This window comes from Erinaceus europaeus, chromosome 16 (assembly GCF_950295315.1).
Source record: "Erinaceus europaeus chromosome 16, mEriEur2.1, whole genome shotgun sequence".
NCBI classification, from domain to species: domain Eukaryota; kingdom Metazoa; phylum Chordata; class Mammalia; order Eulipotyphla; family Erinaceidae; genus Erinaceus; species Erinaceus europaeus.
Genome location: NC_080177.1, coordinates 779568 through 790761, shown reverse-complemented (window position 1 = coordinate 790761; position 11194 = coordinate 779568). Strand labels below are relative to the sequence as shown.

At 63.6% G+C, this 11194-nt stretch overlaps 1 protein-coding gene across 6 annotated transcripts; it reads right to left on the bottom strand.

Moving 5' to 3' along the window:
• Nucleotides 1-205: 205 nt before the first annotated feature.
• On the bottom strand, nucleotides 206-10504 carry BBS4 (Bardet-Biedl syndrome 4). 6 transcript variants are annotated; one of them, XM_060174269.1, is made up of 16 exons: nucleotides 10212-10504; nucleotides 9084-9135; nucleotides 6114-6199; nucleotides 5741-5804; nucleotides 5219-5330; nucleotides 4934-5006; nucleotides 4164-4217; nucleotides 3360-3487; nucleotides 2920-2974; nucleotides 2626-2694; nucleotides 2291-2443; nucleotides 2039-2210; nucleotides 1594-1663; nucleotides 1176-1317; nucleotides 800-1051; nucleotides 206-701 (listed from the first exon to the last, which is right to left on the bottom strand). In XM_060174269.1, exons 1-16 carry the CDS (start codon nucleotides 10233-10235, stop codon nucleotides 444-446), a joined length of 1764 nt encoding a protein of 587 aa, XP_060030252.1. In that variant the 5' UTR covers nucleotides 10236-10504; the 3' UTR covers nucleotides 206-443. The 6 variants fall into 6 exon arrangements, with proteins under 6 accessions (XP_060030252.1, XP_060030254.1, XP_060030253.1 ...); XM_060174271.1 differs by having other exon boundaries at nucleotides 5225-5330; XM_060174270.1 differs by having other exon boundaries at nucleotides 10218-10504.
• Nucleotides 10505-11194: the final 690 nt, after the last annotated feature.

The window sequence follows — 11194 nt, the reverse complement described above, 5'->3', positions numbered from 1 at the left end:
GGCACCTGGGGGTGTCTCCATGGCGAGTGTTGCGGCTCCATGGGCCCAGCTCCAGGCACTGTGGCTGCACAGCGTGGCCTGTCTCCCTGCTGGTCACCAGCTGCCTCCACTGACCAGTGGCGGCACAGGAACTGGGTGAGCTCTGGTGCCTGGGGCTGGATGGCCGGAGTCCAGGCTACGCTCGAAGCGGAGGGGGCGACAGAGGTGCTCTACAGGCCTTTATTAGCAGCTCTCACGGCACAGTCATGCCCTCGGACAGAGACAGGAGACCCCGTGCCGACGGCACTGCTGACTGTGCTCAGGCCCCGTGGCCACAGCTCTCCCTCCTCCCTCCTGACAACATTTGCTGTTCCTGACCAGCCCTTACTCCCTGCTCAGGGATGGCCGGACCCTGGGGGCCCTGGGCTCATGGAGGGCAAGCCCCAGTGCTCCAGGCCTGCTGGCTAGGGAGACCCCACAGCCAGGGACTCGCCTCCTTCAGGGCCACCGGGCAGCAGAGTCTGTCCACGCATGGCTCGGCCTGCTCCGAGTCCATCGGCCTGTGTCCTGCCTGTGCGGCCAGCACCGCCACCCCCCTCTAGGGGCACCCCTGCCCCTCCGCACTCTTGCTGGGTGCTCCTACTTCTCTGCTGGCCGCACTTCCCCAGCAGGCTCTGGCTCCAGTGGCAGAGACGGCGGCTTGGGGGGCATAGCCACGGCACCTGGGGACAGAACAGCCAGTGCTCAGCTCTCGCTTCCAGGGGAGGCGGTCACTCCTGGGAATGGCTGCAGGGGAGCCAGGGCCAGAGCCGCCCCCTACCTGCGGGCAGCTTCCTGCAGGCGGCCGCAGAGGACATGGCACGACCCAGAGCCTGGTTGGAGCCCAGAGGCAGCTGCATGACAGCGGGCCTGCTGCTGGAGGGGGGCCGGAGCCTGGCCCTGGGGTCCTTGGCCGGCTTCGTCCAGACCAGCGCCTCTCCGACCTGCAGGGTGGCGCCCAGCTTCTGCGCCATCTCCACCATCTGGCCATAGGGAGACGCGTCCCAGTGACAGGGACAAGCAGGGCGGGCACCTGTCCTCAGCAGGAACCCATGGGAGAGGTGGGGGGGGGGGGGTAAGAGGCTGGGGGGGAGGCAGGGCAGCTCTCTGGACCCGGCACTGATCTGCCCCACGGTCCTGGGCCCTGTGGGACACACCTCAGGGTCGAAGTCAGTGGCGCCACTGTCCTTGAGTGCGCCAACCTTCCTCTCCAGCTCGCGGTACTGGGCCAGGGCACCCTGCCTCTCCCCCTGATTATACAGCAGCACCGCGTAGTTGAGGTTCACCAGCGGGTTACACCTGCGGGGCAGACGGCATGTTGTGTGGGCCACAGAGAGGATGAGGCGGGGACAAGGACAGGGACAGGCAGGAAATGCCCTGCCTTCAGCAGCGTCCTGGCAGGGAGTGGGGGGTGGGCAGTCCGGCCAGCAGGCTGCCCGACGGAGTGAATCCCAGGGGCAGCGTGGCCCAGGCTGATCAATGCTGGCTTCAGAGAGCCCGGTGGCCCCACGTCCTGCTGCCTCCACCCCCCGGCCAAGGACACCAGCTGGCAGCCCCCCACCCCCGCGTGCTCACTTGTCCAGGCGCACAGCCTCGGCGTAGGCCTTCTTGGCGTTGTCCATGTCCTCCAGGTTGGTCAGGGCCACTGCAGGAGAGGCATCGCCCAGCTCGGAGAGGAGCGTTCCCAGGCCCCAGGGACCCCACATGCACCACTATCCTCAGTGCAGACAGCTGAGGTCACTGGAGGTCACACCTCCACCTCATCAGCACAGAGCCGTGCGGCCTGGGGGCACGTGTGGAGAGACCATAACACGGTGGGAGACGGGGCCTGGGGAGGGCCTCCCACCTGCCTGGTGCGCCACCTCCCAGCTGCTGCAGCCTCTCTCAGCTTGGTGCATGGAGAACCATCCCCAGAGCTGGTGAGCACTGCAGTGACCAACTGTAATGACTCCAGGCACAAGGGGGAGGGGGACAGGGAGGCTGTGCGAGGTTGTGGGGGCCTCTCGTCTCCGCCCCTCACCGGCCAGCAGCATGTAGAGCTCGCTCAGGCCGGGCTGCACACGCAGTGCAGCGCTCAGGAAGTGGAAGGCCGAGGCGTACTGCTCCATGGTCAGGTGCACCAGGCCCAGGTTGGCCAGCACCTTCCAGTCCAGGGGCGCCAGGTAGTTGGCTCGCTTGAGGCAGGTGATGGCCTGCGGGATGGACGTGCGGTGAGGACGGGCACCAGCCTCCGAGCCCAGGCCGCGGGTGGGCAGGCAGGGGGCACACTCACCGCCACGTACTTCTTCTTGCCGAAGAAGCACATGCCGATGTTGTTCCAGAGCGGAGGGCTTTCGGGGACCGCGTGTGCTACCACCCGGTACTTGGTGAGGGCCACCTCGAAGTCCCCGTGGCTCTGCATCATGCTGCCAGCCGCCAGGGTGGCCTGGGGAAGGGGGTGTCATGCCGGGGACCGTGGGGCACCCTCCCCGATGACAGGAACAAGCTCTGGGGGCCACGCCTTGGCCCTGCGGCATGTGGCCAGAGGCATGGATGGCGCAGGGCGGGACACCTCATTCAGTGACTCCCCCTTCTACCTCTCCCCCCACCGCTGCAGAGCAGACACACCTTGTAGTCAGTGGGGTCGTAGGTCAGCGCATTGCCCAGGTGCTCAAAGGCCTTCTGGTGGTGGCCAAGCTAGGAGGCGGGAGGAAGGTCTGCGTGGGCAGTGTGCTTCCTCCAGGGCACCGTGGCAGCCAAGCTAGGCATAGCCAGCTGCGAGGGGTGCTGGGATCCCCGCCCTGTCCTGTCCCCCTTAGGCACAGTGGGGAGAGGCTGGGGAGGGGCAACAGGGAGAAAGCAGCAGGCCCCCTGCCCGGCAAAGGGCGCAGCCCCTCCTCCTGCCCCCAACAGCCCGTCTACCTGCAAGTAGAGCAGCCCCAGTGTGGTGAGGAGCTCTGTGTTTTCTGGGGAGAACCTGCAGCAAGAGAGCAGCTGAGGCCCCGGGCCTGGGCCCTGGGAGAGCTGGAACCAGGCCAGGATGCCCAGCAATAGAGCACAGGACTTGCGGGGGGGTGGGGGGGTGGCCTGAGCCCCAGAGTGCTCTGGTTCTCTCTGACAAGGCAGTCTCCTCAGAGAGGGACTCAAGAGTCTAGACCCTGCGGAGGAGGGTATGGGGGGCTACCCCGAGGGCCACACCTCCCCAGCCTATGCTTGTGGCCCCCCACCCAATGCTCCCCCACATTCACCCAAGAACCTGGTCCAGCGGCTGACCTTCACCCAGGACACAGACTGCCCACCTGAGTAAAGGGCCTCAGGGGCTAAGTCTGTGCCCGACCTCTGACCCAAGGGGGCACACTCACTCCACCGCCTTCTTGTAGGTTTCGATGGCCTTGTCCAGGTGGCCCTCCAGCAGGTGGACCTTGCCCAGCATGACGTAGGTCAGGTCATGCCTGCTCAGCTCCAGCGCACGGTGCAGCTGCTCCTGGGCCTGAGGGGACAGACATCGGTCACCACAGCTCCTCGGGGCAGGGACTTCCAGCCCCAAGGGGAGTGGACGGATGGCCTCACTGGGCCACCCACAGGCCCAGCAGAGATTCAGCGAGTGTTCAGGTCAGCGGACGTCTGCTGCCACCACCTCTGCAGTGTCTCCTGAGCTTCTCCCCCGCCTCCCTCCCTCAGGACAGCCCTCCACAGAAGGGGTCGGTGTGGGCCAACCGTCATTCTATCTGACTGAACCGAGGGACCGAATCACAGACTGACATGGCGTCAGCCAGCTCTGGAGGATGCCCTGGCCTGACAGCACTGTCCCCAGACACCAGATAGCTCCTCTGCTGTCAGAGCCCGAGAAGCTGTCGCATCGTCACGGGGAGACAGCAGGCCCCCTCAAAGCCTGAGGTCATCCCCGTGACGCTGAAAGCCACGGCCAGCCGTCCCGTGCCACAGGCCACACTCCTTCTTGGGTGATGCTTTGCCCCGGGAAACGGGGCCGGGTGGGAGGCAGCTGCGCCGCTGCCTTTCAAGATGTTTCTAGGTGTTTGTCCTCTTCAGAAGTAGGACGACACCCGAGATGGACGAGATGAGAAGGCAGACGGGAACGTGTGTGGTGCTTTCACGGCCCAGAGTCCCTGCGGGAGCCAGGCCTGCGGCCTGCACGCAGTGCCCACCTTGCCAAACTGCTTCAGGTAGATGTAGCACACACCCAGGTTGTGGCAGATCTCCTGCGGACGAGAGGGCGCTCAGGGCCAGCAGCCTCGCACGAACTGCCCAGAAGGTGGAGCCACCACACTCGGCCCCAGGCGGCCTCCCTGCCCTGCAGCCCGGCTCAGCGTCAACTGGTGGAGCAGAGAGTCCAGGGTCCCCCATACTGGAGCGGTCGAGACTCACCCCTTCTACCCCCAGAGCCAGACATGGTGGAGGGGTGCGGGGGGGGGGGGACAGGTGTGTGGAGCAGACGCCTGAGGCGGGCTCCATGCCAGCTGCTTGCACCCGGCCCCATCCCAGGCCGTGCTGGGAGGCAGCACTGTGGTTAGGCCAAAGGCCTCTCAGCCTGCAGTACTAAGGTCCCATGTTCAGTCCCTAGCACCACCAGAAGCCAGAACTGAGTGGGGCTGTGAGGAGCCACCCTGGGGCCCGGCCTCCCCACGGGGCTCACAGGCACAGCAGGTCTCCCACCACTCAGGCAGTTCCTCCCTCAGCTGGGGCCCCTGGTGCGATACTCCCATGTGGTGCCAGGGCTCGAACCTGGACCACGCGCAAGGTTTGCAGGCACCCTCACCGGTGCGCTATCTCCACTCCCTGCCTCCCGACCCCACAGCGAGCCACAGTGTCACCTGAGGGTGACACACAGACATCTCTGGCACAGACGGTCTCCGTCCGAATAGCAGCCAAGGGCACTCGGTCCCCGCCACATCCCCCACTCAGCGGCCCCCCTCACCCAGTCCTTCTGGCTGAGCCGGGCTGCCTCGTGATACACCTCAGTGGCGGCTTTGTGCTTCCCCAGGAGAAACCTGTGGAGTTGCCATCATCACTGGCCAGCGCAGTGCCCCCGAGGCCCCTGGACGCTCTGTGGGGTAACCATTGGAGCCCCACTCTAGACTTTTGCCCTCCCCATGGGGCAGGGGGTGTGTGTGGAAGAATGAGCCTCAGGCCCAAGGCCTGGTGCGGTGCAGCACGGAGCGGCCACCCCCCGTCTCTGTCACCACTCAGACCCAGCACTCACAGCGACCTGGCCACCTGCTTGAGGTTGTCTGCAGATTGCGGGCTGAGCACGGCGCATGTCTGAAAGAGCTCCAGCGACTCCTGGATGTTCCCCTCCAGGCGGTAGATGAGCGCTTGTGGGGGGAGACACAGGTGAGCGTGCGTCTGGGGGGCCAGCCGGCGCCCGTCTGCAGAGTGGGACTCCAGTGCTGACGACAGGCTGTCCCCTCCAGAAGCAGCGGCCTCAGTCCCTCCCCTCTTCCGCCAGCACCCACACGCACACACCCATACCCATGACCTCTGGGCGGTCTTTACCTCTCCCCCAGGTGACCACAGGGAACCCCAAAGTCTGTGCCCCCAGCACCCCGGCAGCTGGGGAGGAGGGCGGCCGGCAGGACCAGGTCGGCAAGGCCCACTGTCTCTAGAGCAGTGGTCAGTGCCGCCCGCCGGGGTTGGGTGCAGGCCAGGGCGTCCTGGGAGCAGCGGGAAGAGCTGGTTTCCAGGCTGATGGTGTGGCCCCCCGCCCCCGGGCACCATGCCTCACCCTGCACGTAGATGGCGTACTCGCACAGCCCCTGCGTCTCCTGGAGCTGCTCCCGAATCACGGCCTGAGGGGAGGTGGCTCTGAGGGGTGGGGCGGGGCACCCATGCCTGCTCCCTGCCCCCCTCCCCAAAGGGAGGACGCTAAACACCACTCCTCAGTTCACTCAGAGCCCGTGACTCGGCCCTTTCCCCAAGCTGAAGTGGAGTCATGGCCCTAGGGACAAAGGACAGTGCACTGCCCCTCCCCCCCGCCCTCCAGCTGGCGGGAGGTCGTGGTCTCTGACCAGAGATGGGACTAGACGCTAGTGGTCAGTGAGCCCTCACAGGGATGTCCACAGGGGCGGCAGTTGTTCCCAGTGGGGATGGACGCCCACCTTGCAGGCCTTGTAGTCCTTCCGGATGAAGTGCAGGTGGATCAGCCAGTTCTGCTTCTCCAGAATTGGGAACTCGGCGGCTGGGGCTGGGGACAGAGACAGAGATGTCTCGGTCACTCCAGGTGCTGTACCGTGAGACGGGGTGGGGGGGTCCTCAAACACAGAGTCTGTCCTGAGGCTGTCTTCACAGAACAGACATGGTGTCCTTGTCCCTCCACCCCATCACAGCAGGCGGCTGAGGGTTTCTCAAGGCTCGGGCCTTGGGGGGTGCAGCCCCGGGTTCGATCCCAGCACAGAGCTGTGCCCCTGGCCTCTCTCCCCCGTGAAGTGGATTGATCCTAACGTCGTTTCCAGAATGTCCGTGTCAGGGTTGGGGGGGGGGGGGACAGAGGACGGTGAGGGGGCAAGATATACCAGGGACGTGCTGCCCTGGGCACAGCCAGTCAGCTCAAGAGCTGCTGTCAGCACAGACATGGGGTGACCACGCCAGGGCACAGACATGGGGTGACCTCCCCGACACAGACCAGCTGGAGGGTGCTCCCCAGTTCCATGATCCCCGCCCCCGCCCCCACGCTTGAGGGAGCCCAATGTGCATGATGGCAGGGGCCACAGGCGAGGACAAAACCTCCACCTCAGACACCTCAGGCTCAAGGACGAACAGACAGTCCAGGATGTCCCCATGGCTGAGCCCTACACTGCCCCCGCACCCCACATCCACCTGCCAGTACCCCAGAGACTTGGTCCTCCAAGAGCCAAGACCCGGGGCTCCAGCACAGAGTGAGCCCCGACTGAAGTCGCACGCGGAGATGTTCTTGGGGAGACATAGAGGAAGACGTCCCACCTGCAAGGCTGCTACAGGCCCAGAGGCAGAAGAGTGGGGGCATCCCAAACCCCAAGGGTTTACACAGTGGGTCACCCCACACTCCCAAGGGTGTTGCTTGTATAAAAGTTAAGGATTGGGGGCTGGCAGGAGCGCAGCGGGTTAAGCGCATGTGGCGCAAAGCGCAAGGACCAGCGTCAGGATCCCAGTTCGAGCCCCGGCTCCCCACCTGCAGGGGAGTCGCTTCACAGGCGGTGAAGCAGGTCTGCAGGTGTCTGTCTTTCTCTCCCCGTCTCTGTCTTCCCTCCTCTCTCCATTTCTCTGTTCTATCTAACAACGACATCAACAACAATAATAACTACAATAGAAAACAAGGGCAACAAAAATGGAAAAATAAATATATTTTTTTTAAAAAAGGCCTCTGGGAGCAGTGGATTCATAGTGCAGGCACCAAGCCCCAGCAACAACCCTGGAGGCAAAAAAAAAAAAAAAAAAAAAAAAAAAAAGAAGCAGCAGCAGCTAAGACTTCAGCTTTGGTGCTGCAGAGACAGCCGCAGCACTAGGACACCTGCCATGCCACAGACAGCACAGGTTTGAGCCCCATCACCAGGGAAAGCTGCAGTGCTGTGTCCCTCCTGAAACCTAATGAACGAACAACCTGTTCAGGATCAGCGAAGCTGGGCACAGAGGAGGTGCTGGCACCACACACACTCCTCCTCTTCCGAGCCCCATGGCGAGGGTAGTCTTGGACTCTCAGGCATGAGGCCCGGGTTCGAGCCCCAGTTCACCCAGGCAGAGTGAGGCTCTGCTTCTTTCTCATTAGCAGATCCAACAGACCGAGAGCAGGGGCAGGTGACCCTCGGGCCGAGGTCGGGTTACCTGTGGGAGCGGGGCCCGGGTTCCTGGCATTCCAGATCATCTGGCTGTCTGGGTCCCTCACAGCAGGGCCGGGGCCAGGCTCCCACCTGCCTGTCCCACCCCTGGTGAGGACAGCGCCCTCACCAAGGGAACAGCACCCTCCTAATGAGAGCACCCTCCTGAGGACGGGCCTTGCATGTCCCCACTCCATCGCCCAAGCGACCTGGCTGTGCTCCCTGCGGCCCCCCAGTCTCTGTGACATGCCCTCTCACGACATTCCGGAGGTGTAGGCAGCACAACCCCTCCCCCCATCCTCCAGCCAGCCACTGGGAAGAGGGGGAGGGGCGGCTGAGTGTGACAAAGGCTGGGGGGGGAACCCCTGGCTGACAAGAGGCCAAGCAGGGGCAGCCTCCCCACAGGGGGCACAGAGGGGACCAGTGCCACCAAGCAGAGCTCAGCCCCAGCAGGGCCTCACTCAAGGCCTGAAGATAGGACTTCGAGGGTGGGGGGGAGGTTAACCCTGCTGCTGACCGGAGCCTGTCAGAGGAAAAAGTCACCAGCCTGGCCAGAGCCCATGTCCTCCCAGCAGATGACAGGAGAAGCATTCCAGCCACAGCTCTGCAGACAGGAAACCTCCCCCCAACCCCATGGCCTGTGGCACAAGTGCAGCATCTGTGTGACAGTCTCCAGCCTGATCTGCCACCCCCCCCCCCATACCCCTAGGTCCCAGGAACTCAGATGGGGGCGGGGGGAGTTGGTGGCCTTGTCCAGAGGCAGGTGAGGAATCCCTGCCCCCTGTGCGCTGGGCTACTAACCAGACCTCAGCTGGCACAAGATCACAAGGTCAGTGATGGACTCACAGACTACCACTAATACGCAGAAAGACGGTTCCCACGGGGCCGGGTGATGGCACAGCTGGTAGAGTGCACATTACTATGCACAAGGATCTGGGTTCAAACCCCTAGTCCCCACCTGCAGGGGGAACTTCACAAGCAGTGGAGCAGGGCTGAAAGTGTCTCTGTCTCTCCCTATCTCCCCCTCCTCTCCATTTCTCCCTACCTCTACCCAATAAATGAAGATGTAAAATGGGAAATTTTAAGAGTCTCTAATATACTAGGTACAAAGCCCACAGATCGCTAGTGATAAGCCAGGGCGGTGCAGGACCTGATGAGGCTCTGGATCCTCCCCTGGTGCTGTATGTGCCTACGAGGTACCGGGGCTCCCCTTTCGCACAGGGCTCTGGATTTTTAAAGGAGGAGAGAGGCTGGGACACCCAGTGCGGCCGCACACACCTTTCTTGGGCCGGGGCTTCAGAGCCTCAGCAGCTGCGGGAAACGGAAGCTTCTGGAACGAGAGGAGTCGGGGCAAAGTCAGCCACAGCAGGGGACACGGGCAGGCGACACAGGTAGGCAGCTGCAGGGCGTCAGCAGTGCTCACTGTCGCCAAGGCCAGCGGGACCCGCCCCCACGCCAAGCTCACCCACACCACACCTGCGGGACAGAGGAGGGAACCACAGGGACGACTGCAGCAGCCGCGAGGGGCCGGCCCTGTCACCCACCAGAAATCCACATTCCCAGGCGGCATCACCTGCTGGCTGCGGAGCCCTGCGCTCAGTCCTCATCCATCATCTCCTGCCCCCCACCCAGCCCTCACCCCTCACCCTTCAGTCCTCACTCCCTCAGATGTCACCGCTCAGACGGCATCCGTTAGCCTCTCACCCGTCACCCCCTCAACCTCTCATTTGTCACCCCCTCAGAGGTCACTCCTTACCCTCTCAGACGTCACCCGTCACCCCTCAGCCTCACCGTCACCCCCTCAGGTGTCACCCCTCAGCCTCTCACCCGTCACCCTTCAGCCTCTCTTCACCCTCTCACCCGTCACCCCCTCAGACGTCACCCGTCACCCCTCAGACGTCACCCGTCACCCCCTCAGGCGTCACCACTCAGCCTCTCACCCGTCACCCCCTCGGGCGTCACCCCTCAGCCTCTCACCCGTCACCCCTCAGCCTCTCACTTCTCACCCTCTCACCCGTCACCCCCTCAGACGTCACCCGTCACCCCTCAGACGTCACCCGTCACCCCCTCAGGCGTCACCACTCAGCCTCTCACCCGTCACCCCCTCGGGCGTCACCACTCAGCCTCTCACCCGTCACCCCCTCGGGCGTCACCCCTCAGCCTCTCACCCGTCACCCCTCAGCCTCTCACTTCTCACCCTCTCACCCGTCACCCCCCTCAGACGTCACCCGTCACCCCTCAGCCCCTCAACCCCCTCCTGCCCGCACGCAGGCGCCGCCAAGACCGCCCCAGGGAGGCGCCGGGGGCGAGGCGGGACCGGCAGCGGGTCAGCGAGCCTCGGCGCCCCGTGTCCCCGCGCCCGTGTCCCAGCATCTCGCCTCCCTCAACCACCGAGGCTCCGCTCACCGCCACAAGCGTCTCCTCCGCCATCTTAGCTCCTCCCCCCGGCGCCGGAAGTTGGCGGTTTCCAGGACAACCCTGAGGCCTGTGAATCGGACCCGCGGCAGGAAGCCGGCCCCCGCAAACGGAATTAGGGTGGACAGGAGATCGCCGAGCGGAAGGAGTGAGGGTGGACAGGGCGGGTAGGAGATCGCCGAGCGGAAGGAGTTAGGGTGGACAGGGCAGGTAGGAGATCGCCGAGCGGAAGGAGTTACGGTGGACAGGGCAGGTAGGAGATCGCCGAGCAGAACGGAGTTAGGGTGAACAGGGCGGATAGGAGATCGCAGAGCGGAAGGAGTTATGGTGAACAGGCCGGGCAGGAGATCGCCGGATTAATAGATGAAAAGAATTGAGGGAGGATAGGGAAGCTAGTAGATCGCCGAACATAGAGTGAGGGGGTGACTAGGTGGTGGAGCACCTGGTCGAGCGCACACAGTACAGTGCACAAGAACCCAAGTTCAAGCCCCCGGTCCCCACCTACTGGAAGCCTCATGAGTGAAGCAGGGCTGCAAGTGTCTCTGTCTCTCCGCCTCTTCTCTCTCCCTCTGCTCTCAACTTATCTCTGTTCTACCCAATAATCAAGTTTTCACGGGAGTCGGGCGGTAGCGCAGCGGGCTAAGCGCAGGTGGCACAAAGCACAAGGACCGGCGTAAGGATCCCGGTTCGAACCCCGGCTCCCCACCTGCAGGGGGGTCGCTTCACAGGCGGTGAAGCAGGTCTGCAGGTGTCTTTTTTTTTTTCAACTTAAAAAAAAATTTCCCTTTCTTTGCCCATGTCTTTTTGTTGCTGTTGTGATTATTGTTGTTATTGCTGTCGTCGTTGTTGGATAGGACAGAGAAATGGAAAGAGGAAGAGAAGACAGAGGGGGAAAGACACCTGCAGACCTGCTTCACCGCCTGTGAAGCGACTCCCCTGCAGGTGAGAAGCCGAGGTCTTGAACCTGGAACCTT